A 27,227-nucleotide genomic window follows, 5' to 3' on the forward strand; every position below is an offset into this window, starting at 1 on the left:
ATTTCTAAAGTCCTGTTTTTGCTTTCTTTGTTATTATTGTGTGTAGATTGATGAGAAAACAACAACAATTTAATACATTTTAGAATAAGCTATCAAAATGTTTAAAAAAAGTAAAGGGGTCTGAATACTTTTCAAAGGCACTGTATTCACAGGCACACAGGCACGCATGCACGCACACACACACATACACACACACACATTGAAGGCAGGCAGGCAGGTAGCCTAGCGGTTAGAGCGTTGGGCCAGTAAACAAAAGGTTGGCAGTTCAAATCCTGAGATGTCAAGGTGAAAAATCTGTTGATGTGCCCTTGCGCAAGGCACTTAACTCTAATTGCTTCAGAGTTGCTGTTGATAACGGAAAACTATGACCCAACTGCAGAAAATCACATTTCAATTCAACATGAGTATAATACATGTGTGAAATAGGATTATTAAGCACCCACATTATTACATGCAGCACCAAACAGTTATATAACAGTACCAGTTTTACACAACAGGAGTGGAGCTGACTTCTGCAGCATATTCACTCATTTTCATGGCCAACAGGATATATACCCTGAGTCAATGCATGTTAGAATCACCTTTGGCAGCGATTAGTCTCTCTGGAGAAGTCCCTAAGAGCTATGCACACCTGGATTGTACACATATTTGCATATTATAATTTTTTGAATTCTTCAAGCTCTGTCAAGTTAGTTGTTGATCATAGCTAGAAAGTCATTTTCAAGTCAGGAATATTCAATGTCATCTTGGTAAGCAACTCCAGTGTATATTTAGTCTTGTGTTTTAGGTTATTGTCCTGCTGAAAGATACATTTGTCTCCCAGTGTCTGTTGGAAAGCAGACTGAACCAGGTTTTCCTCTAGGATTTTGCCTGTTTTCCGTTCGGTTTCTTTTGAAGTCCCCATTGGCCTCATGGTGAAATCCCTGATCGGTTTCCTTACTCTCTGGCAACTGGGTGTATTGATGCACCATCCAAAGTGTAATTAATAACTTCACCATGCTCAAAGGGATATCCAATGTTTACTTTTTATTTTATTTTTACCCATCTACCAATAGGTGCCTTTCTTTGCAAGGCATTGGAAAACCGCCATGGTCTTTGTGGTGGAATATGTGTTTGAAATTCAATGCTTGACTGAGGGACTTTACAGATACTTGTATGTGTGGGGTGCAGAGATGAGGCAGTCATTCAAAAATCATGTTAAACACTATTATTTCACACAGTCTATGCACCATATTATGTGACTAGTTAAGCAAATGTTTATTCCTAAACGTATTTATGCTTGCCATAACAAACAGGTTGAACTCTTATTGACTCAAGATATTTCACCTTGTAAAAATGTCTAAAAACCTAATTCCACTTTGACATTATGGGGTTTTGAGTTTCTGCCAGTGACACAAAATCCCAATTCAAACCATTTTAAATTCAGACTGTAACACTACAAAATGTAGAAAAAGTCAAGGGGTGTGAATGCTTTCTGAAGGCTCTGTAGCTTTGTGAGATCTTGTCACTCTTTCATATAGGGTTAGCATGCAAACCAACCTCTTAGGGAGTCAGTACTAGATGTCCTATTGATAACAGCACTTTGAATCCTTACAAGGAAATCTAAACATTTACCAAAAAAGTATGATTTAAGAGAATTACAGAGAATGATGCTGCCCGCACCGAACGTCTTTTTCTTGTCATTTAGACATGTAGTAATCTTCTTTGCTTGCAGCCAGAGCCGAGCCCAGGGAGACAGGCATAATTTCCCATTAACATCTACTTTCAATACATGATACAACCAGTGCCATATACTTCAATGATACGTTATTTCATCCCATTATTCACTTTCATTCAAACACCAGACCTTGTTGTAATAAACTATAGGACCAAGTCACCATGATGGTAGCTGCCTGTACCTATGGGCACCGTTTGGAGAAATTATGCTCTAGGCCTTTATCTGATATTCACACTTGAGGGCGCTGTTGTCACAAGAAAAACTTGAAGTTCCTGTTTTGTGTTCAGGTCACTTATATAAAGAGTTATTTGGACATTTCAATGGTAAATATGACAGATTAAAGAGCCTCTCAAAAAGCCTGCTGGATTCGTCTGTGTGCTTTAACCAAGCCCTCTCTGTGTTCATTGTCATGCCAAAGAAGTATCTAAATGGGTTGACAAATAAGAGTTACAGTCTAATTCATGTTGTTCAGCCTGAAACAGTAAAGACTGGAGATTACTGCAACTCAGTCAATGAAACAATGTAGCATGGAGTATGACCTGGGGTTGAATTTAGATTTTGTATGTGCTGGAAGACAGAAAACAGGCCTGACCCGGTGTTAGTGTAAGATGTAAACAAACCTTCTCAGGACACTGGCCCACACCCAGGGGTTAATAAAGGTCCAATGCAGCTGTTTTCATCTCAATATCAAATCATTTATGGGTAACAATTAAGTACCTTGCTGTGATTGATTCAATTAAAATAGTCAAAAAGAAACAAAAATAGCTTCTTAGCAAAGAGCAATTTCTCAAGCAAGAATTTTGCTAGATTTGTCTGGGAGTGGTTTGAGTGGTGAAAACTGAAAACTAGCTGTTATTGGCAAAGAGGTTTGGAACACTCTTTCTTATTTTTCTATTAACTAATTTACCACCTGGCGATGTCACCAGGCAGGCCAAAACCCTATCCCACCAAAACAGGCTGAAAATTCAGGTGGTCTTTTCAAACAGCTCTTACACTAAAAGGGAATTATCATCATTTTCACAATTTTACAGTATTATTCCTATCTCATAGTGTGGAAATACATATAAAACACAAGAAAATTAACTGCACTTTCAACAGAGGGCTGCAAAGATTATTTTATGAATGATTTGTTTCTCAAAATCGATTTGCGGGCCAGGAAAAGGGCAGTTATTTGAAATGATAAACTGGGTGGTACGAGCCCTGAATGCTGATTGGCTGAAAGCTGTGGTATATCAGACCGTATACCACGGGTATGACAAAACATTTATTTTTACTGCTCTACGTTGGTAACCAGTTTATAATAGCAATAAGGCACCTCTGGGGTTTGTGGTATATTGCCAATATACCACGGCTAAGGGCTTTACCCAGGCACTCCGAGTTGTGTCGTGAATAAGAATAGCCCGTAGCCATGGTATATTGGCCATATACCACATCCCCTCGGGCCTTGTTACTTAAATACATAGGTCCATTATCATTTCTACCAGTGGAGGCTGGTAAGAGGAGCTATAGGAGGACGGGCTTGTTGTAAAAACTGGAATGGAATAAATGGAACAGTATCAAACACACAAAAGATATGGAAATCACATTTGACTCCGTTCTAATAATTCCATTCCAGCCATTACAATGAGCCCATTCTCCTATAGCTCCTCCCACCAGCTTCCACTGATTTATACATACTTTCTATCTAGTTTAAGACATTCAAGTGTAGCCTGGAGTGTGTTTCTTTAAGCCAAAATATAAAAACAAATCTGTGTCCACACCCCAAACAAATCTTCACAGTAGTTCCTCTCACAGAAATAAGCTTACACAGCAACAACACTGCACATACTACACATGACCTTCAGGTACAAAATGTTCTGACCTGAACATGTCTGAGGAGTGATTTTATACCATTTAATTGTTCCCCAATATTTACGGTCCCCTGGGAACAGAGACTGAAACTATGGTTAGTACCATTTCACATTAGGTTACCACCTTACAGTAACACATGTATCCTGATGTACGTTGCTCATGATAGAGTAGTTCACCATATAATGGTAACCTAACCCGAAACCCAAAATGAAGAGACTGTATATTCAAAGTTATTGGTTGAGGTCCTACTCTAGCTCTTACCCCCTCAATCTCTATGTTACTGGCAGCACTGAGATCATCCCTGTGGTCTCTCATTTTGTTTGTATCTCATTGGGGCTGTGTGCGGGCCGTGTCTTGAGAGAGTGGGAATAGTGTAGCCTCCCTATATGTATGCATAGCCAGTACTTGACTTGGACTGAAATAGCTTCCGGTACTCATTGTGGGTGCCAGCCCAGTACTGTTTATATTTAGGTGCAGGAGCTCCACAAATTCTTTGGTTAATTTTCTGAAAGAAGAAGAGGAGTTTAGTTAATTAGGATCTACATTAGCACCTGCACATACAGCAGCTACTCTTCCTGGGGTCCACATAAAACGTACAAACATATGACAAAGTACAGAACAGTTATAGACAAGGACATTATTATTTTATTTTTTATGTGTACAGTACCAGTCAAAGGTTTGGACACACCTACTCATTAAAGGGTTTTCTTTATTTTTACTATTTTCTACATTGTAGAATAATAGTGAAGACATCACAACTATGAAATAACACATATGGAATCATGTAGTAACCAAAAAAGTGTGAAACAAATCTAAATATATATTTTATTTGAGATTCTTCAAAATAGCCACCCTTTGCCTTGTTGACAGCTTTGCACACTCTTGGCATTCTCTCAACCAGCTTCACCTGGAATGTTTTTCCAACAGTGTTGAAACAGTTCCCACATATGCTGAGCACTTGTTGGCTGCTTTTCTTTCACTCTGCGGTCCAACTCATCACAAACCATCTCAATTGGGTGGAGGCCAGGTCATCTGATTCAGCACGCCATCACTCTCCTTCTTGGTCAAATAGCCCTTACATAGCTTGAAGGTTTGTTGGGTCGTTGTCCTGTTGAAAAGCAAATGATAGTCCCACTAAGCACAAACCAGATGGGATAGTGTATTGCTGCAGAGTGCTGTGGTAGCCAGGCTGGTTAAGCGTGCCTTGAATTCTAAATAAATCACAGACAGTGTCAACAGCAAAGCACCACCACACAATCACACCTGCTCCATTCTTCACGGTGGGATCTATACATGCGGAGATCATCCATTCACCTACTCTGCATCTCACAAAGACATGGTGGTTGGAACTAAAAATCTCAAATTTGGACTCATCAGACCAAAGGACAGATTTCTAATAGTCTCTTCTTAATATTGGTGTTCTTTAGTAGTGGTTCCTTTGCAGCATTTTGACCATGAAGGCCTGATTCACACAGTCTCCCCTGAACAGTTGATGTTGAGATGTGTCTGTGACTTGAACTCTGTGAAGCATTTATTTGGGCTGCAATTTCTAAGGCTGGTAACTCGAATGAACTTATCCTCTGCAGCAGAGGTAACTCTGGGTTTTTCTTCCCTGTGGCGGTCCTCATGAGAGCTAGTGTCATCATAGTGCTTGATGGTTTTTGTGATTGCACTTGGAGAATCTTGAAATGTTTTGGATTGACTGAGCTTCAAATCTTAAAGTAATGATGGCCTGTCGTTTCTCTATGCTTATTTTAGCTGTTCTTGTCATAATATGGACTTAGCCCTATTTGGTAAAAGACCATCTTTTGTATACCACCCCTACCTTGTCACAACACAACTGATTGGCTCAAACGCATTAAGAAGGAAAGAAATTCCACAAATGAACTTTTAATAACAAGGCACACCTGTTAATTGAAATACATTCCAGGTGACTACCTCATGAAGCTGGTTGAGAGAATGCTAAGAGTGAGCAAAGCTGTCATCAAGGCAATGGGTGACTACTTTGAAGAATCTCAAATATAGAATATATTTAGATTTGTTTAACACTTTTTTGGTTACTACATGATTCCATATGTGTTATTTCATAGTTGTGATGTCTTCACTATTATTGTACAAAGTAGAAATTGTAAAAAATAAAGAAAACTCTTTGAATGAGTAGGTGTGTCCAAACTTTTGACTGGCACTGTATAGAAAAAAAAGTATATATAAATTAAACATTAAACAAATTATAATAAAATAAATAAATAAGAGTTATATATTGGAAAGACATCAAAAGACAACAAAAATACAATTTACACACTATTCATACATATGAATATTCTTGTATACAGTTAAATTACATTTATTTTTAGAAAGAGGAGGAGGCACATCTATTTATTTGAAGTTAAACCTGCCTGAGCAACCTCTTTTGGCAGATGTTGTTTTTAACTGACTTGCCTAGTTAAATAAAAGTTACATTTAAAAATATATATATTTAACAAAATTCCATGATGACTTGACTCTATACTTAACTGAGCGACACATTAAATCATTTTTTTGTTCAGTAGCTCAAATAATAGAACATCTGAGGTGCCTGTAGGCCTCCTCGCCTCTTGTGAGCTCCTGCCCAAATCAAGTACTAAGCATAGCCTTCTCTGTACCTTATTAGCACAGGTGGTAGTGCATTTGCCCTGTGCAGGATTTTTGGTTCAAGTCCTACTCTGACTCTTTCCCCTCAATCACATAATTGGTCCTTATTTTAACATGGCCATCTAGTGACTACATCACATAACGATTTGTGCCTTTTTATGTTAGTTGCAAAACCAATGAATAGGCTAAGCTCTGTTCACCTTGGTGCCAGACCTTCTTCGGGCCAATCAAGCTCTGACTCATAGTCTGTTGATAAATATGCACTCTAGGAGACACTGATGTCCACAACGCAAATGTATGATAGGTCTAACTGTCTGGCAAGGGTTTGGACTTTAGTTTGTGAAACTAGTGGTTTAGAGTAGAAATTGTGGGGAAGGCACATGCTCTTGCCGTTTTCCAAATGAAGGGGGCGGTGAGAATTTAAAATACACTTGCTGTTGTGTTTTCTATGAAGAGTGACGCCACAACCACGTCACTTTCTGCCCAACGATGGCGACTCAACGACCTCACAGCACAAGAGGCTAGGGGCTGTTACCTCAGAAACAATGTAGTCCAAGTAATAATCAAAGGCGAAAAAACATGTTATTATAGTGACAACGTAGCTAGGTAAGATAAAGGCGGAGAGGAGCATTTTCTTGAAGTAATGTTTCGTGGCTGTCACTCACGTTCTCCGACCATAATGCGAGACGGAGAAAAGGGGATCTTCGACCGAGCAGCACAGTCATAATCTGGATGACAAACATTGCTAAGTGGTGATTCTCTATCAAACCGGACTCGCTGGTTTTATTTTAGCTGGCTGGCTAGCTGTATGATATCCTCCATCGCAAAGAAAGTCATCTGACAGCAAGTATTTCAACGTCGAAACCCCAGAGGGGAACCACTGAGGAAGGATGAAATTCACGGAGCACCTTTCGGCGCACATCACCCCTGAATGGAGAAAACAATACATCCAGTATGAGGTAAACGGCTAGCTCGCGTTAGCTAGCAAACTGCCAAGAGAGGGATACTCTTGATAGAGCTCCGTTTTTATAACACACACAGCTAGTAATCATTACTAAGTCATGTCAGTTTATCTGGCTAGCCAGATAAAGCAGCTAGCGAGTATAACAAATAACGTAGCATGAACTCCTAATGTTAGCGGTTAGCCGACAGTCTGCTAATATTGCTGGGGGGGGGGTTGCATCTAATGGGGTTTGCAGTGTGTGACAGTGAATGAACAGTTTTTTTTTGAGACATTGAATGTCAAGCGTTTGAGCTATTTAGCGTATTTTACAAGTATTGCTTGACCTAATGTAACTCAGCGAGCCATACTAGACGTTACATTAGATGTATGGTTCATAATTCTTATTCTCTACCTTATTTTGCCAACATTACCTAGATAGAAAACTCTCTTGCAATTAAATGCTACAATTCCAACCAAATAGCTAGCTTGTTTAGTAGCGTTATAACGTTACAGTACCTGTAATACAGTGCACACTTACACTGATCCCCTAACATTCTTCAGCACGGATCAACTACAAAACCCAATGCCCCTGTTTGATGGAGATGATTGAATATACCTGCAATCTATGGAACTGGTGTGGATTGCAGCAACATAGCTCTGCAATGAACACCTGCATTTGGAGGTGATCACTGCTGCAGTCCTCAGTTCTACGCATTGCTGCTGCTTACACCAGCACTGTCATGTTTACTGACACAGTCCCTGGGCTGGGTCCAATTCAGACCGCAGGACAAATGGCTACCTTGAAAATATTTGCTGGCAACCATCCTCTCATGTATCAACACCAACAAAGTCAAATTCAAGGACACTGTCTTTTAATTAAAAAGCTCTGGAAAGGGTCAGCTTGCTCTCTTCCAGTCTGCTGGAAAATATGTGCGCAAAATGGGTCCAGACCAGTGGTCACTAGAGCATTTCTTTGTTATGAAGTAAGCATGCCAAATACATTTATGGCATATAGATCCAAAATAATTGTTGTTGAACTTGCATTCCTCAATGATAAACATTGTCTTTTTGAATTATGATCATGCAAGTGTGTGAAATATTGTCTAGTTTTGTCCACCATATCAGCACTCTAAAACAGCAGTGCGCCTTTCCTACTCCCCCCACATCAGCACTCTAAAACGGCACCACCCCTTTCCTACTCCCCCCACATCAGCACTCTAAAACGGCACCACCCCTTTCCTACTCCCCCCACACATCAGCACTCTAAAACGGCACCACCCCTTTCCTACTCCCCCACATCAGCACTCTAAAACGGCAGCGCCCCTTTTCTACCCCCCCCCCACATCAGCACTCTAAAACGGCAGCGCCCCTTTTCTACCCCCCACATCAGCACTCTAAAACGGCAGCGCCCTTTTCTACCCCCCACATCAGCACTCTAAAACGGCAGCGCCCCTTTTCTACCCCCCACATCAGCACTCTAAAACGGCAGCGCCCTTTTCTACCCCCCCACATCAGCACTCTAAAACGGCAGCGCCCTTTTCTACCCCCCCACACATCAGCACTCTAAAACGGCAGCGCCCTTTTCTACCCCCCACATCAGCACTCTAAAACGGCAGCGCCCCTTTTCTACTCCCCCCACATCAGCACTCTAAAACGGCAGCGCCCCTTTTCTACTCCCCCCACATCAGCACTCTAAAACGGCAGCGCCCTTTTCTACTCCCCCCACATCAGCACTCTAAAACGGCAGCGCCCTTTTCTACTCCCCCACATCAGCACTCTAAAACGGCAGCGCCCCTTTCCTACTCCCCCACATCAGCACTCTAAAACGGCAGCGCCCTTTTCTACCCCCCACATCAGCACTCTAAAACGGCAGCGCCCCTTTTCTACTCCCCCCACATCAGCACTCTAAAACGGCAGCGCCCTTTTCTACTCCCCCCACATCAGCACTCTAAAACGCACTCTAGCGCCCCTTTCCTACTCCCCCACATCAGCACTCTAAAACGGCAGCGCCCTTTTCTACTCCCCCACATCAGCACTCTAAAACGGCAGCACTCTAAAACGCCCCTTTCCTACATCAGCACTCTAAAACGGCAGCGCCTTTCCTACTCCCCCCACATCAGCTACTCCCCCCCCACGTCAGCACTCAGCACTCTAAAACGGCAGCGCCCCTTTCCTACTCCCCCCACATCAGCACTCTAAAACGGCAGCGCCCCTTTCCTACTCCCCCACATCAGCACTCTAAAACGGCAGCGCCCCTTTCCCCCCCCCCACATCAGCACTCTAAAACGGCACCGCCCCTTTCCTACTCCCCCACATCAGCACTCTAAAACGGCACCGCCCCTTTCCTACTCCCCCCACATCAGCACTCTAAAACGGCACCGCCCCTTTCCTACTCCCCCACATCAGCACTCTAAAATGGCACCGCCCTTTCCTACTCCCCCACATCAGCACTCTAAAATCACCGCCCCTTTCCTACTCAGCACTCTAAAATGGCACCGCCCCCCTACTCTCCCCAACAGTACCCCCCCCCCCCACATCAGTACTCCCTCTGACTGCAGTACACATAATTGAATCATTTCACATCAGTGCTGCTGAGGTTTTTTCCGTTGGATTAGCCTACTGATTAGAGATGGTCAGGGCTAGAACAGAGAGTGAATGGTGGCTCTTGCGGGGTCAGTTCTCCACACAATGATTACACAATTTGTCTTTCCAGACTCCTGCCAGTTGGCTAGAGTTGCACAACACATTGGGACGAAGTATCACTCGTGTATTGGTTTTCGGAAGTGTAGTCTCTTCATGTAGTGGTTTTCAAAATGTTTGTGAGAACATCGACCTAAGCCTGTTCATGACAACTTGTTTGTGAGATTCTGCCTAGGTGTGTGTGCGTTTATCTGTATGTGTTTGAATGTGTCCGCCCATACACATATATGCATGTGTGTGAATGCATGCACATGCCGCTCTGAGAATATATTCTAATTCCTTGTAAAGGTGTTGTATTTGGTCACTGCTCTCTCTCTCTCAGGTCAAGAGGATAGCTGGATTCTGCACTCAACATTCTGTATGAGCAGAGCACTGTACTGCCTAAATTAGATTCATCAGGGAAACAGGCTGAGGCTTATTGTATTCATTTGCAGGCAGCAGACATTTCATGTCTGTCATTGTACTGTTTATTCGTGTCTGAATTCATGCAGTGCACGTACATGTGTGTTTGTGTACCATGTTCATGTCTGCGTGTCTGTGGTTACGGTTCTTGTTGAGAATAATTACCACTGCCTGTCTAAGTGACCTCCTGTTGTTTTTGTATCTTTTACTCTTGTGGAGCCGATTTTTCTGGGTCATATTCATTATGGCAAAACAGTTTGCTTCTGTAAAGTGTTTCTTATTGGATACATTCTGGTAGTCCCTTCCTGTTTCAGTAAGTTTTTTTCAGTTCGGTGCCTGATTATGGCTTACTGTTTTCTGAGCTCAGATTGGAGACGTGCAGTGGCTAACTCACCAGTAGTTAATAGCCTAATAACCACCTACTCCTTCATCTAGGCTTGTGCGTCATATATTTAATCCTATTATACGCGTGACATGACACTCAAATACTTATATATGTGTGTGTATATGGCAGTTTTCTTTTAGCTTATTAGCCTATTTGGCAGTTGACTGCAGTGAGATTGGAGGCAGAGAATGTGTAGCCAGTTGTGGTCAGAGAAGTCACTCAACGTTCATTCTAACCCGACTCTGTCTCGTAGGCTAACAGACACCATATCTCCACAGTCCACACTGCCTTGATTTTGTCTGGCCTTGTGTTGTAGTTTGGCCTGTATTACGGCCCTAAATGTGTAACACCCCTAGCAAGATACCACAGACCTGTAAAGGGCGAACAGGAGTACAACGATAGAGGAGGGAGGGGGGCTGAAGGGATAATTGCTTGCCTGTAGTGGTCTGCTTTGTTTAGGAAACTTACGCTTTAGAACCTGCTGATGAACTTAGTGTACACTCACACAGGCTCAAGCATGGGAAGTTGCCCTTTCTGTCAAGTACAAACACCATACACACACACAAACATACACAGTTGGTAGTGTGGGGAAACAAGGCTTTGGCTACACTAGTAGCACTGCGCCCTGCTGTGTAGGCTCTGTGCTGAGTATTGCGTGACAGTTGGTGATCTTTGTAAGCACACCACACCATGCCATTCCTGTCTCTGTTGCTGTTATCATTCCTACGATCTCTGCCACAAACGGTTTTCTGCTCCGTAAAAACACTATCTGTTCCTCACATTCACCATTTTAAAACAGAGCTAGGCTAGGGAAACACTGCTGCTAGTTTGAAAGTAGTGCAAAAAAGGGTTGATTTTTAAATTAAAAACAATAAAACACCTGCTCACGGTTTAACCTAAGGGCTAAATTCTCCCGTGGTTTTACTTACTAGCAAAGATTTGACCGCAAAGAGTCTTCGTCAGGCCTTCTCAGTGGTTAAAAACAAAAAACGCTTCTAATTAAACTACTGGAGCATTTAAACAGGATTGTCCCATTTATATTAGCTAGCTCTCACAGTGACAGTCCCACGATCATATCAGTGTCTTCTCCTCCTGGCTGGCTGCTTGACTGGCTCAGTTCCAGGGAAGAGTAAGATACTGGTCGCGTTCCAGTCCGTCGCACTGTGCAAATTCTCACAATGCCTGGAGTAGTGTTTTAACATCTCAAGAACCACATTAATGATATAGCAGTCTTATGATATGCACAGTCCAACTGTGTAAAGATGGGCTGGAACGCAACCAGCGCCTCACAGAAGACCTTAGCTAACAAGCCAGCTACGCTACACCATAGACATTAAAACCAGAAGATAGTAGCGCTGACGTCATCCACATATTCCTATGGAAATGTCCCAATGGCACATGAAGCTGGAAGATTTGAATTGGAAGATGATTTGAGGCTGAATGGCACAAAACAATTGCTAAGGATCATATTGAAAGTGGCCGTAACTAGCAAAGGATCATGGTTGATGTAGTCATTTTCATCCAGCCTGAGTTATGCACAAAGAGCGTGCATGAGGGCGCAAGCCTCATCTGATTTTAGAGCTCAAAACGCCATACAGAAAAAAATGTCTATTTTTACATAGGCTTTCGAGGGAAGACAATGGGATTTTGGCACCGCTAGGTTTCTACACAGCAGAGCTCGTGACTTGACATTCCAGACCGGACACTGAGGGCCCGCACTACACACATTGCCATCAGTATTGTGTCAATGTGAAGTTCTACCTGCTACACCAGAAACCAACCAAAATCAACTATTTTCTCATTTATTTCCATTCACAAGATAGAATGAATGTGCGCGTCAGGCATAGAGAATTGAACCTCAGCAATTCTTGCACTTTGAAGCTGCCATTGGATGTGACACAATGCGGGCAACATAGCAGCTTTCATTGATTTCAAAGGAATCATTCCCTAAATGACTGATGGCAATGCCGTGCTCCGATAGATCTAATGTAGCAGACTGTAAAATGGAGGACCATAGACTGGCCCCTTGTCTGTTGGTTCTTACTCTCGCACTATTTATGAGATTCTATATAGACAAGTTCCAAGGGGATAGATGCTAGGGGCCTTTTGGGCATACATTTCTAGTGTAGGTAATTTTCCCCTCATAGATAGATAGGTTGGCTAGACTTTACCCCCAATCTCTTGTCTAGACTCTAGGAACAGTATTTCTAATAGCCCCCAAAGGCTTGGATTAAGGCAGTGAAAGCTGACCCTAGGCCTTTGCCTAGGAGTAACATTTATTTGGACACTCTAGGGGCATGTTTTGGGCTGGAGAACTGAGGACGCTTGTTATTGTAGCCTGATGTTGAAGCTGTTGTTCCAAGGTGTCACGTGATGAGAGAAGGAAACAAGCATATGAGAATGGATCTACCTACATCTTTGTTGGGAACAGTGGGGGTTTATGGTGTTGGACACACACGTTGGATAAGGATACAGTAAGTATGGAACCCTGATAAACGGCCAGCAATCATTACCGATTGATCGGTAATGATTGATTTGGGATTCCCGCTGTAAGATAATACACACACAAGCATGCCAACCAACTTTTAAAATGTGCTCAACTGACTTGACTAGTAAAATGAGAGCAAATTTACAGCACATCTTTCATTTAGGAAATAAAAAAACAAACTACTATGTTTTAAATTAAATAAAAAATCTTGACCTATACAAGCCATGAATGAACAACAGAAAAGCCATTGGGCTTAGTAAACATTTTTCCAGTGACTGTAGATGGCTGGGTTAAAATATGACTGCCCATTTACAACTTTAACATTTGGTGGAGGTTTTTCTTCACAAAGAGGACCAGCTCGGCTTTGTCACGAGAGTCTGTCTTTTTTTGTCTACAATGTGTGAAGCTGCACTGAAAAGGTGCTCACTGGCCACACTAGTACAGGGAGCACCAAGATACTTGTGCACAGCTCTAGCTAGGATGGGGAAACGGTGCTTGTTACTTCTCCAGTATCCAAGTGGAGGGGAATAGTAGTGTCTGCAAATAATGGGAAGGGGGGGTCCTCTATTATTCTTGCATTCCAAACGTTCATTAGTCATAGATCAACATTGGCAAATGTTGGCCGACGTAGTAACAGAAAATGTAAGTAAGTGTCACTCTCACACACACTGACCAAAAAGTTATTTTGTTGGCATTTGCATATATCCCCATTACCAGTAAAACATAATCAAAACCTATTTTCACTTACTTGCTATGCTGTTTTGTTAATTTGGTCAGTCGTTTCATACATGTCAAGCAGTGAAGTTTCAGCCCTGCCTGTCTGTGGCCTCTTCTGTCGTGGGTCCTCTTTGGTGTGCACTGTCACTCTGTCCATTTCCATCTTGTCCAGCTGTGTCTGTAACATTTCACATAAACCCTGTTTCTTGTCTGCATCGAAGTAGCAGGTCTTGTTCCTAGCATCAAGCATGGTGGCGACACAGTAAAGAGGCTCAGAGAGAATGCCACCGAATCACTTGTTCACAGCGTCTAGTAGAGTACTTTTGCAAGTTTTGACCCCATGGTCTGTGTCGGACGTTTTGTTGAGCAGAGAGTATCACGTCTGCTGCAGACTCAGTTGATGAGCTTATTTCTCGAGTCAGTTGTTCAAATGGAGCTAGGAGTGTGTTCATGTTCATGAGTCCACTGGTTTGTACTGATTGTTGCAGGTAACTCATAGTCAGCTGCATACACGCCAAGCACTCATTTTTGTTCCAGCAGGCTCTCCATCATGTAAAAAGTACTGTTTCATCTGGTGGAAACGTCTTGGTTAAGCCTTTCTGTTTTCACTCCAAGCTGCTTGTATTGCTTGCAGGTGGCTGTATGCTAGCTGTGAGTGTTTAACATAACCCACTATCTTCTTACCTGTTGCCACTGTCTCAGATATGCTGCGTTGGGCCAAAACATCTTTGTTCACAGCCAGTTCAAGCGTGTGTGCCATGCATGGCAAACTAGCGACTCCGCATTCTTCCAAAGCCTTTGTCATGTTACGTGCATTATCACGTAGCACAGCGTGCACTTTGTTCTTTGGGATTTTCCAAGTTTCAAACATTTTCTCAAATGCCATTGAAATGGCAGAAGCGGTATGAGAACCAGCACATTCTTGAGCATGCAATATTGCTTTCCTCAATACGAAATCCTTGTCGACCCACTGTGCTGTCAGACTCCGCATGTTCATGGGGCTCACGTCGCTGGTCCAAATGTCAGTCGTGAAGCTAATAGCAGTGACGCCCATAGCAAGTAACTCGTGGATGTGCATTTCAACAATACTATGTAACTCCGGTAGCACAAAATCTGAAAAATAGCACCTACTTGGTAGTGTGTACTGGGGCTCGAGGTGCTTGACCAGTCGGCGAAAGCCAACATCATCCAAGTAGTTCCAAGTAGTTGCTGAACGTCTGGGGGTGATGCACTTTCAAATGAGTAATTCGGTTTGTGGTATTGAAAGATTTCACTTTCTCCCGTCCTCGGGAAATAATAGCAGCACAAACGTTGCATATGGCCTTTCTGTTATCTTCCTTTGAAACGTCAAAATAGATCCACACAGCAGACATTGTGGGCCAGGTTAGGAATGCTGTGTTGTACATGTAGCTCTGTATTTTTCGTGGCGTCATTACGTCACCTACCTACATTATATAGGTATACACTTCAGCTTTGACATCGGTTTTTGACATCGGCGTTAAACTCGACATCGGGCCGTTGTCAATGTCGTAATTTTTGGCTAATATTGTCAGATTCTGATATTCTCACCGATATATCATGCATCCCTATTACCAATGTGTTATCTTCCAGGACACTAGACTTCTTTCCCAATCATTTGTTAATTTCTCTTCATTCGTTGCTCATGTTTGTAGATCTACTGAATCCACTCATTCATCAGAGCATGAGTGACCTTGACCATGCAGCTCTATTGGCACTGAGGACTTTCATTGTCCTCAGACTCGCTTGCTTTTACACAATAATAAGTGACTTCTTGTTCTCTACTCTAGGGCACAGAGAGCGACTGTATAGCAGGGGTAGGCAACTAAATTCAGCATAGGCTGGATGGTCGGGGGGCTGGAAAATTATTATTTGTGCAGTGCAAATTAACCACAACTAATCCCAATGAGTTGTATTTGAAAATAAAAATAATTTCATTCCTTGCTTCCATTGAGATGATCACATTGTGGGAATGCTTGACAACAGATTTCCTAAACTAATACATTTGAGCAGAATTCATGGTAATTTGTCATCATGTAGTAACCAAAAAGGTGTTAAACAAATCAAAATATATTTTGTATTCTTTAAAGTAGCCACCCTTTGCCATGATGGCAGCTTTGCACACTCTTGGCATTCTCTCAGGGACAGCCAGGATGGAACACTTACCCCTTTTCACCCTTCTTCTCTATTGTTATATCTATTGTTATATTTACACACACCCCCGAATATCATGACCTGTTTTATCCCTCAACTTTCTGCTGCTTCCTCTGGCCTTCTGTCTGTCTGTATACCAACATGCTGAAAGAGTATTGTACAGTGTAGCTTCCATTATAGGTTGGAAAGGGTTTACTATGAAACGTCTGCCTGGCCGCCTGCTTGCTCCTGGGCAGAAATTCCCTGGCTGTTTTAGCTAGTCAGTGGTACAATAATCTGGGTGCCCATGTTAGAAGGGCTGAACTCACTGATTTGGCCTGGCTTTTTAGCTTGTCTATTAAGAAATGCAAGAAGCCATGTATAGTACTAATGGGTGAAATCAATAGTTACATGTCAGGATACTATTTTTGACAATATACTGTATATTAATATTATTTTTGACAATATTGGAATATCATGTTTGTGCTAGCTGTCTGTACCTGTGCCAAAACTCCAGTAATTGTCCTTCTATAACTTGTTCTCCATCTGCTTTTATGTGGTGAGCCAACATGTTTTTACCACTTTTATTTCCATGACTGATCAAAACAACTTTTTTCCCTCTAGTCTCTCAGCAGCATCCATGGTGACGAATATATGTTTGGAACATCGAATCGCTATGAAATCGCAGTATCGCTTCTCAATACATATAGAATCGTGAGAATTGCAATACATGTCGTATCAGCACCTAAGTATCATGATAATATCATATCCTGAGGTCTCTGGCAATTCCCATCCCTAGCATATAAAGGTCCAGCAACCCAAATGTTGAGTGTTCGAATCACATCATGGAGAACTTTAGCATTTTAGCTAATTAGTAACTTTGCAACTACTTACTACTTAGCTAGCATGTTACCCAACCCCTAACCTTAAACCCAGGCCTAGCTAACATTAGTGCTAGATTAGAGCTAATACTGGAAGTATATCCCTTTTAAGCAGTGGCAGCTGCTGACTCATACACTACACTACATCATGTGCTGCTCTACCACTTTGAGCTGTTGGCTTACATGTGTGTGAATCCTTGGTGTAGTGCTGCATTATTGAAAGAGTCCAAGTGTCGAAACACAAGTGATGTTGCGTCAAACACAACACAATGTCTGCAGTTCATTTTCTAAATGTGTCATCCCATTAGTTAGGTCAGTGACTTTATTTTTTACCCCTTTCTCTTGTTTTTCTCTCTCTGCTCTGCAGGCTTTCAAGGATATGCTGTATTCTGCCCAGGACCAGGCTCCCTCTATTGAAGGTAAAATAAGATGTGTGTACGTACGTGCATTCTGCACACTACTATTAGCTAACCCTTAGCCTTTCAGTATCAAACTAATTCTGCAGAAATCAATGCAAGAACAAAGTCAATCCTCTAGGAGAGATGAGCAAGTGAAAAAAACTGAGAAAGAGGAGGAAAAGAGTGTTGAGCCTGGGAGAGAAAGCGACGTGAACAATAATCACATCTCATCAAATACCCCTCCCTCTAAATGAAGCTTCTGGCCATCAGTCTTTGGTCTAACAGCGAGGAGAATGACAATGCATTGCTCATGCCTTTTTCTAGTGTCGCTGGCTACGTCATAGCCGCTTTCAGTTTCATTGGAAGGCTGATCTGTTTCTACAGCGAGATTCTCAGTGAAACACCTCGTGTCCCTTTTTAAGAGTTCCCTGTGGTGTTTCTGCCTGGCATTGTGTGCTTGGAGACTTAATCCAACTTGTTACGTTTGACTAGCAACAGAGGCTACTCTGAACCACTGGTGGGAACTGCAGTATAGACATATATAGGTGGAGGATTGTATAGTGTAGCAATGCTCATTAGGGTAGCAACCCTCAGATGAGCCTGAAGTTAGACATAGGCGTTAGGCTAGGCAAAGTTGGAAGGATCTCAAGCAGACATGTAGGTGGAGGATTGTACAGGGTAGCTTCTCTCAAAAGAGAATGGGTTTACTAAACCTGTGTATGTTTCTGTATCAGACCTGGGTTCAAATACAATTTTAAAACATTTCAAATATGTTAGTCACCTACCTGGCACTCCAGGCAGGCGAAAGCAAACGCTCAAAGTATTTGAAACGGTTCAAATATTGTGTGTGTGTGTGTGTGTGTGCGATAGATAGATAGATAGATAGATAGATAGATATGAGCCTGACTGATATGGGATTTTTGAGTCGGATACTGATTTTAGGGAGCTAACGATATATCTGCCGATACATGGTTTTTAACAGGTGGAACGAAAAGCAGACCTTTTTTTTCACAAATTGTTCTCCGAAGGATTAACAGATACTATAAATTATGATTTCGTAACTAAATCTAAAAATGTACATTATTTAAGAACATTTGTTCTTAAATTGGTTTACATGATAACCACCAAAAAGCCTTGGTTTTTGCTCTGACATGCACTGTCAACTGTGGGACCTTTGACAGGTGTGCCTTTCCAAATCATGTCAAATCAATTGACTTTACCACAGGTGGACTCCAATCAAGTTGTAGAAACATCTCAAGGATGATTGATGGAAACAGGATGCACCTGAGCTCAATTTCGAGTCTCATAGCAAAGGGTCTGAATACTTATGAAAATAAGGTATTTCTGTTTTTATTTTTAATACATTTGCAAAAAAATCAAACTTTTTTTGCTGTGTTATTATGGGATATGGTGAGTAGATAATACTTTAAAAAGCCATTTTAGAATAAGGCTGCAACGTAACAAAGTTGAAAAAGTCAAGGGGCTGAATACTTTCCGAAGGCACTGTATATCCTCTATAAATACAAAGTCAGTATAACACTTGTTCAGTTTACCTTCTTAGTTACTTGAAAATAAGAGAGCCGCACACTCTCGGAGCTCAGATGCAAAAAATGTAATTACCAACGTTTCGACAGCCAAGCTGTCTTCATCAGGGTATAATCACAAACACTGCGGAATGACTCGTTTACATAGTGTCAAAAGACACAGGTGTCTGTAATCATGGCCAAGAGTGGCCTAATATCATTGGTTAATAATCAAATATTAAATTGTCATACAAAGAACAGCATACAAACAACAAATGGATAGCATACGATCATAGATTAATTTGACTACACAAGTTTACAAACAATTACAATGGCAAAGTCACAATCACAAGAATGGCTTCAGATCAAAGTCTACGTTGAGACCGAAGGGCGCAAGGATCTTTAAATTAAAGATCCAGGCAGCCTCTCGTTTTAACAATAAATGATCAAGGTCACCCCCTCTCCTAGGGAGGGTGACATGTTCGATGCCAATATAACGCAGAGACAAAATCGAGTGGCCTGCCTCCAAGAAGTGGGCCGCAAGTGGATAAGTAAAGTTTTTACACCTAATGGTGCTACGATGCTCTGAGATACGTACTTTTAATTCGAGCTTTGTTTTACCTACATAATCTTTACCACAAGGACAAGTTATAAGATAAATAACTGCCTTAGTGGAGCACGTAATAACACCTTTTATTGGGATCGATTTCCCTGTTTGTGGGTGTTTGAAGGATCTACATTTATAAGTGCCATTGCATTGAGCACAGCCATTACATTTGTAATTTCCATCCAGTAGGGGCGCAAATAGACGTTGCTCAGGAATATCTTGGGGTGGTAAATCAGAGTTTACCAATTGGTCTCTGAGATTTCTGCCCCGCGAGAATACGACCAAGGGAAGGTCCGAAGACTCGATAATGTGTTTATCATCGGATTTTAGGATGTGCCAATGTTTGTGAACAATTCCCTTAATTTGTTCAGAGGACTTTGAATAGCGGGTAGTTAGAACGCAAGAATGCGTCTTTTTGCGAGACTGACCTTGAAAAAGGTCATGTTTTGTTTTGAATTTTCTCAATGGCAATATTAATCTGATCATTCTTGTAGCCCCTCTCCTTGAACTTTCTTTGCGTCTCAGCCATATTTTTGTCAATTGTTTTTTGCAAATTCTTTTGATTCGACAGAATTGGCTGTAGGGCAACCTATTTTTCAAGGGAAGTGGGTGACAACTATCAGCCCTCAACAAACTGTTACGATCAGTAGGCTTCCTGTAAAGATCAGTGTATAGAACATTATCTTCACACAAGATCAGAAGATCAAGAATGCATAGTGTATCTCAGATGCTCAGAACAAGAGTGAAGAAAAACATGGAACGCCTGGAGCTGTTTTGAATCACCCCTCCATAGAACAAAAATATCATCAATATACCGTTTCCAAATGATGTGAGGCAAGAATACTTGTGAAAATAAGGTATTTCTGTTTTTATTTTTAATACATTTGCAAAAAAATCGAACTGTTTTTGCTTTGTTATTATGGGATATTGTGTGTAGATAAAATAAAAAAGCCATTTTAGAACAAGGCTGCAACGTAACAAAGTTGAAAAAGTCAAGGGGCTGAATACTTTCCGAAGGCACTGTATATCCTCTATAAATACAAAGTCAGTTTAACACTTGTTCAGTTTACCTTCTTAGTTACAACTTAAAGGTGTGTCTGTCTATGGATGTGGATAAGAAGGCAGAAGTGTTTGTGCGGAAGCACCACAAGTACACTAATAAACAAGAAGGGCTGAATGAATTAAGCTTTGTCTCAACGTTAATCTGATATTAAATCTGAATCTGCACTGTTCACAAGATCACAAACTATGCAGTGAAATCATGTAACATGCAGTTCATAATGTCACCACTTTAGCATTGAGTAGATTCACTACGGTGCTTTACAACAGTCAAAGGTCATGTAAAGAAACACTTTGGCAACCTGCAATGAGAGCTTGTTCAGAGATACAATTCCAATGGAGTTTCCCCATCTCCTTAAAAGTATCAACGGCAGGTTGTGTATGTTTTCCATGCATCGTCAATGGACTGTGCTGTGCATTCTGGGCGATTCCCGGGACAAGAAGGGCTCTCCTTCAAGGAGTGCAGGGGTCAATTGGGCACTAGCTCAAAAACTCAACATTAGCATGAATTTCACCAACAAGAAGTACAACATTACAAACATTTAACTTATCTGTGATATCGTTTAGCTTTGAAATTGTAACATTACATACTTTAGAGGAAAATAGGCAGGTTTCTCGACGCATACCCTGACTTTGAGAAGGGGTTGCATGATGATGAGCAACCGCGTGAGGCACCATGACAACCTGAATGCAATTGGCCGACTGTCTGCTGTGTGAGGCGTTATATGTTCCTCCATTCATTGCCCAATGGGATTCCTAGCTCTTCTTTTCTGTCTTTAGCTTGTTGTTGCGTAATGTATTGTGTATTATGACAAGCACATTCTAGCTGTTATTTAATTTTTTTGTATTTCATTTTATTAGGATCCCAATTAGCTGCTGCAAAAGCAGCATCTACTCTTCCTGGGGTCCACACATTCATTCCGAAAATGTTTTCTTACACTGTTATTCAGTACAAAACGTGTCTGCTATATATTTCAACTGCAACTGGCTTGTGCTGATGACTGAAACATTAATGCAGGAAGATGCTTGCCGCGCTGGTTTTAGTCACACATGACTAATTGAACTAGCTGGCTAGCTAACAATCTTCTCTCATTGTGAATTAAGCAGACAGACTGAATTCTAGATCTGCTCCAACTAACTAAAAAAATCCCACTAACACAATAAGCCCAGACAGTAACAGTGTTATTTTTGTGTGAAGAATGAGTCAGTGTTGACTATGTCGTCAGTCCTGTGTTCATGCATAAATAGCACAGATTGCTTGCTAGCTAGCTAGGCTAAATACATTGCTGGTTAGCCAGTGAACGTTAACCAAATGAGCATGTGATGAGGACAAGACTACTTGCTTGATGAAGTGTACTTTTGATTTACTTATCCAAATACGCTGTCCCTGGCAAGCTACTCAATGTCAAACCACCATGCTCACTCTGACTCTCACGTGGTGATTTACAAGCTGAATGATGTTAAATGAGCAGCTCGTAGAGCGCTCTCTTCAGGCAATCATTACCTTTTTTTAATAATGACGATTTTAATATCGGTCTATCGATTTATCGGTCGGGCTCTAATAATATCCCTCTGGGTTTATTTTTTATTTAATCATAAAAATCACATTGAGACAGTCGTTTTTTGCAAGGGAGACCTGGCTAAGATGGCAGCAGCAATCAATACAACATTTTATTAATTCAATCAGCACAACAATACAATCCAGCATTCAGGAAACATTTACTCTACTCCTGAACAGAGTTTTGTACCCGAGTTTTAAACTCAATGAGGGTCACTAGTACATTTAGTTTTAGTATACTTGTAGAAAATTCCATGCCTCGGAGGCCATTTCTTCTGAGCAACAACAAACACAGATTCCTGTGGTCATCTGAGGTCATAGTTCAACCAGCACTATCATTGATAGGATTGGCAATAAACATATCTAGCCTACCTTTGGGTCTGTGTGTGCTGTTGCTATTGCTGGACATTGGACACTCGGCCTGGAGTGTTGCCAATGTTAGAAGTCAACTCATCAGTGTATCAGTAAAACGATCTCCGGACACTGTTGTGCTCCCAGTGGGTTTTAATATAACAACGTTGTAACCAACCAGTGTTATATAACCAAGAGAACGCCGCAGTCAGCACACCGTGAAACACGAACTCCCAACCAAGTGTTTGTTTTTTGTTAATAGCCTTAGCTCTTTGTTCAGTAGGCCTACCTGCAATTATCCTTGTTTAAGTTGCTTTAATACACCATAGATACATTTCATTTAAAAAAGAATGTAGGGTTTTAATGGTTCACCAAACCCACTGTTCGGTGCCTATTGTGGTTTTTGGGTCACGGTTCGGTTTTGGTACAGAGCCAAAATTTAAAATGCCATTCACAATGTTCCTTACTTGACTGTTTTGACCAGATTGTTATGTTGTGCCTCTCAAGTTTCCGCTCTGATGAGGTGGGAATTTACCAGTTGTGAAGTCATAAATACCAGTTAAAAAATGCCGATTGGGTAATGGCCAAAAAGCTGTCAACCATAACATTAAAATACAGCTATCATGCTTGTAAACAAATTTATAGTGTTAATAGGTTTATTTTTATAAGTAATGTTTTGTTGTTGCATTTAACTGCCAAAAATGTTGTTATAGAGGCTATTTCCTAAGTAGGTGACGTCAGAGGACACCATGTGGGAGAAGTCTATCATCCTGAGCATCCACGAGTTTCCCACTAGTAATTACCAGTTTGAGGGCTGTTCAAGTGGATTTTTCAGAGTCCTGGTAAATTCCCACTTCCTATTTGGTTAGGAACGCACCGTGCCGCTGCCTCCTTCAGTGCCAGATGCGTACTTGTGACTCTCATAACGCAGGCATGTCTGTAGCTCTACATCTCCCACTCAGGGGTAATGTGATGGGCTTTCACTGTTAAAGGTCCGATGCAGCTCTTTTTTTATCTCAATTTCAAATACTTTCTGGGTAACAATTATGTAACTTACTGTGACTGTTTTCAATTAAAATGGTCAAACAGAAACAAAAAAAGCTTCTTAACAAAGTGTAATTTCTCAAGCAATAATTTTGGCCAATTCTTTGAAAACTTTAGCTTTGGTTTGCTTATATAAAGTGTATACTACATGTTTGCTAAAATGGGTGCAATTGGGAAGTTCGTAACATGGCTCAAGCACTTTCAGGGGGGTCTGAAACTCCCTATTCTCAACTACCGAGAAAGGGCGCATATCCACGGCTATAAACCAAAGACTCTTAAAAAAGGTAAACAAAATAGCCTACCTATCGCTCTTGTAATTTCTTTGGCCAGTCAGAATCAGCTGCCAAGGGCTGCTTGAATGTAAAAGGTAAACAATGGTGTGTTTGTTTATTTGTGTTTCCATCTTGCTCCTGTATACTGGAGTGATGTCGGCGTAAATGTGTCCACATATTTTAGGTGTTGGCAGCTGCGTATGCTATTCTCGTTGAGTGGCGACATACTGTTGTTTTCTCCACAACTCTCTGCCCATTGTCAAAATGTTACCAAACTGGAGATTTAAATGGAGGATCCTCCAATTCCGGTTTATCGACCCTACCACATGCCATCGTACAGTACTAGTTCCCTGCTGCCCCTCACAAAAGGACAGTTTGAAATGTGCCAATTAATATTAGAGTTGTTTTAACGGAATAGCCTGATGTTTCAGCTCAGATTTATTCGCGACATGTGCCTACAACGTAGTGTAGGCATTACCTCCCGAGTGGCGCAGTGGTCTAAGGCACCGCATCGCAGTGCTAGCTGTGCCACTAGAGATTCTGGGTTCGAGTCCAGGCTCTGTCGCAGTCGGCCACGACTGGGAGATCCATGGGGCGGCGCACAATTGGCTCAACGTCGTCCGGTTTAGAGGAGGGTTTGGCCGGCAGGGATATCCTTGTCCCATTGCGCACTAGCAACTCCTGTGGCGGGCCGGGTGCAGTGCACACTGACATGGTCGCCAGGTGAAACAATGTGCAAACAATGTGGCAAATAGAAGTGGCAATATCTTCAATTTAAGCACACTATAGAGGGTGTTCCCTCAGGCCTGGAGGGAAGCTAAAGTCATTCCACTACCCAAGAATAGTAAAGCCCCCTTTACTGGCTCAAATAGCCGACCAATCAGCCTGTTACCAAAAAATGCGTTTGACCAGATACAATGCTATTTTGCATGTCAACATCGTTTCACCTCTTCCACACTGACTTTACGGAATTCAAAAGTAAAATTCTTGTTTTTCATAATTTGGTCCGATATGTGCAGTGTGTAGTGTCAGTGTTTTGTTGCTGGCATGTCATCCCTAAGTTTGCTTATCTTACCAATGAAAAAGTCAAAGTAGTTTGCAATATCAGTGGGCTTTGTGATGAATGAGCCATCTAATTCAATAAATGCAGATTTGTCTTTTTTCCCCCAAAATTAATTTAAGGTTCCCCAAAGCTTTTTACTATCATTCTTTATATAATTTATCTTTCATTCAGTGTCGTTTCTTTTTATTTAGTTTAGTCACATGATTTCTTAATTTGCAGTATATTTGCCAGTCAGTTGGGCTGCCAGACTTAATTGCCATACCTTTTACATCATCCCTCTCAACCATACAATTTTTCAATTCATCATCAATCCAATTGGATTTAACAGTTTTTACAGTCATTTTCTTAATGAGTGTGTGCTTATTAGTAACTGGAATAAGTAGTTTCCTAAATGTTTCAAGTGCAGTGTCTGGTTGCTCCTCATTACACACCACAGACCAGCAAATACAGTTGAAGTCAGAAGTTTACATACACTTAGGTTGGAGTCATTTAAAACTCGTTTTTTAACCTCTCCACAAATTTCTTGTTAACAAACTATGATTTTGGCAAGTCGGTTAGGACATCTACTTTGTGCATGACAAGTCATTTTTCCAACAATTGTTTACAGATAAGTTAACTGTGCCTTTTTAAACAGCTTGGAAAATTCCAGAAAATGATGTCATGGCTTTAGACGCTTCTGATAGGCTATTGACATCATTTGAGTCAATTGGAGGTGTACCTGTGGATGTATTTCAAGGCCTACCTTCAAACTCAGTGCCTCTTTGTTTGACGTCATGGGAAAATCAAAAGAAATCAGCCAAGACCTCAGAAAAATAATTGTAGACCTCAAAGTCTGGTTCATCCTTGGGAGCTGAAGGTACCACGTTCATCTGTACAAACAATAGTACGCAAGTATAAACGCCATGGGACCACACAGCCGTCATACCGCTCAGTAAGGAGACGTGTGAATGAACGTACATTGGTGTGAAAAGTGCAACGCAATCCCAGAACAGCAAAGGACTTTGTGAAGATGCTGGAGGAAACAGGTACAAAAGTATCTATGTCCACAGTAAAACGAGTCCTATATCGACAAACCTGAAAGGCTGCTCAGCAAAGAAGAAGCCACTGCTCCAAAACCGCCATAAAAAAGCCAGCATATGGTTTGCAACTGCACATGGAGACAAAGATTTGTACTTTTTGGAGAAATGTCCTGAACACCATTCCAACCGTAAAGCACGGGGGTGGCAGCATCATGTTGTGGGGGTGCTTTGCTGCAGGAGAGACTGGTGCACTTCACAAAATAGATGGCATCATGAGGGTGGAAAATTATGTAGATATATTGAAGCAACATCTCAAGACATCAGTCAGGACGTTAAAGCTTGGTCTCAAATGGGTCTTCCAAATGGACAATGACCCCAAGCATACTTCCAAGGTTGTGGCAAAATGGCTTAAGGACAACAAAGTCAAGGTATTGGAGTAGCCATCACAAGCCCTGACCTCAATCCCATAGAAAATGTGTGGGCAGAACTGAAAAAGCGTGTGCGAGCAATGAGGCCTACAAACCTGACTCAGTTACACCAGCTCTGTCAGGAGGAATGGGTCAAAATTCACCCAATTTATTGTGGGAAGCTTGTGGAAGGCTACCCAAAACGTTTGACCCAAGTTAAACAATATAAAGGCAATGCTACCAAATACTAATTGAGTGTATGTAAACTTCTGATCCACTGGGAATGTGATGAAAGAATAAAAGCTGAAATAAATAATTCTCCCTACTATTATTCTACTAATACATTTCTGCAGTGTATTAGTCCCAGCCTTTGGAACTTTGGATACTGCTTTAAAGCAAATATCTGCAGCATTAATACAAATGTGATCAATACATGTTGATGATTTAATATAGCGGTCGACTGATTATAATTTTTTTTCAACGCCGATACCGATTATTGGAGGACCAGCATATGCCGATACCGATTAATCGGCCGATTTTTAAATGTATTTATCTATTTGTAATAAATGACAATTACAACAATACTGAATGAACACTTTTATTTTAACTTAATATAATACATCAATAAAATCAATTTAGCCTCAAATAAATAATGAAACATGTTCAATTTGGTTTAAATAATGCAAAAACAAAGTTTTGGAGAAGTAAAAGTGCAATATGTGCCATGTAAAAAAGCTAACATTTAAGTTCCTTGCTCAGAACATGAGAACATATGAAAGCTGTTGGTTCCTTTTAACATAACATATGGTTCCTTTTAACAAAAGGCTCGTATTTCTTTGTGTTATTATGTTATAATTAAGTCCATGATTTGATAGAGCAGTCTGACTAAGCGGTGGTAGGCAGCAGCAGGCTCGTAAGCATTCATTCAAACAGCACTTTTGTGCGTTTGCCAACAGCTCTTCGCTGTGCTTCAAGCATTGAGCTGTTTATGACTTCAAGCCTATCAATTCCCGAGATTAGGCTGGTGTAACCGATGTGAAATGGCTAGCTAGTTAGCAGG

The 27,227-nt window shown here is 41.3% G+C and overlaps 1 protein-coding gene across 1 annotated transcript in view; it reads left to right on the forward strand.

The window, feature by feature from the left end:
* Positions 1 to 6,680: 6,680 nt before the first annotated feature.
* LOC135558601 (xenotropic and polytropic retrovirus receptor 1 homolog) overlaps positions 6,681 to 27,227 on the forward strand; it is a 43,722-nt gene continuing 23,175 nt past the window's right edge. Inside the window, exons 1-2 of the mRNA XM_064992523.1 lie at positions 6,681 to 7,158; positions 17,234 to 17,285. Of these exons, the coding sequence (XP_064848595.1) occupies positions 7,090 to 7,158; positions 17,234 to 17,285 (121 nt within the window). The 5' untranslated portion in view covers positions 6,681 to 7,089. The remainder of the gene's footprint in view (positions 7,159 to 17,233; positions 17,286 to 27,227) is intronic.

Source organism: Oncorhynchus masou, chromosome 17 (assembly GCF_036934945.1).
Source record: "Oncorhynchus masou masou isolate Uvic2021 chromosome 17, UVic_Omas_1.1, whole genome shotgun sequence".
NCBI lineage: Eukaryota > Metazoa > Chordata > Actinopteri > Salmoniformes > Salmonidae > Oncorhynchus > Oncorhynchus masou.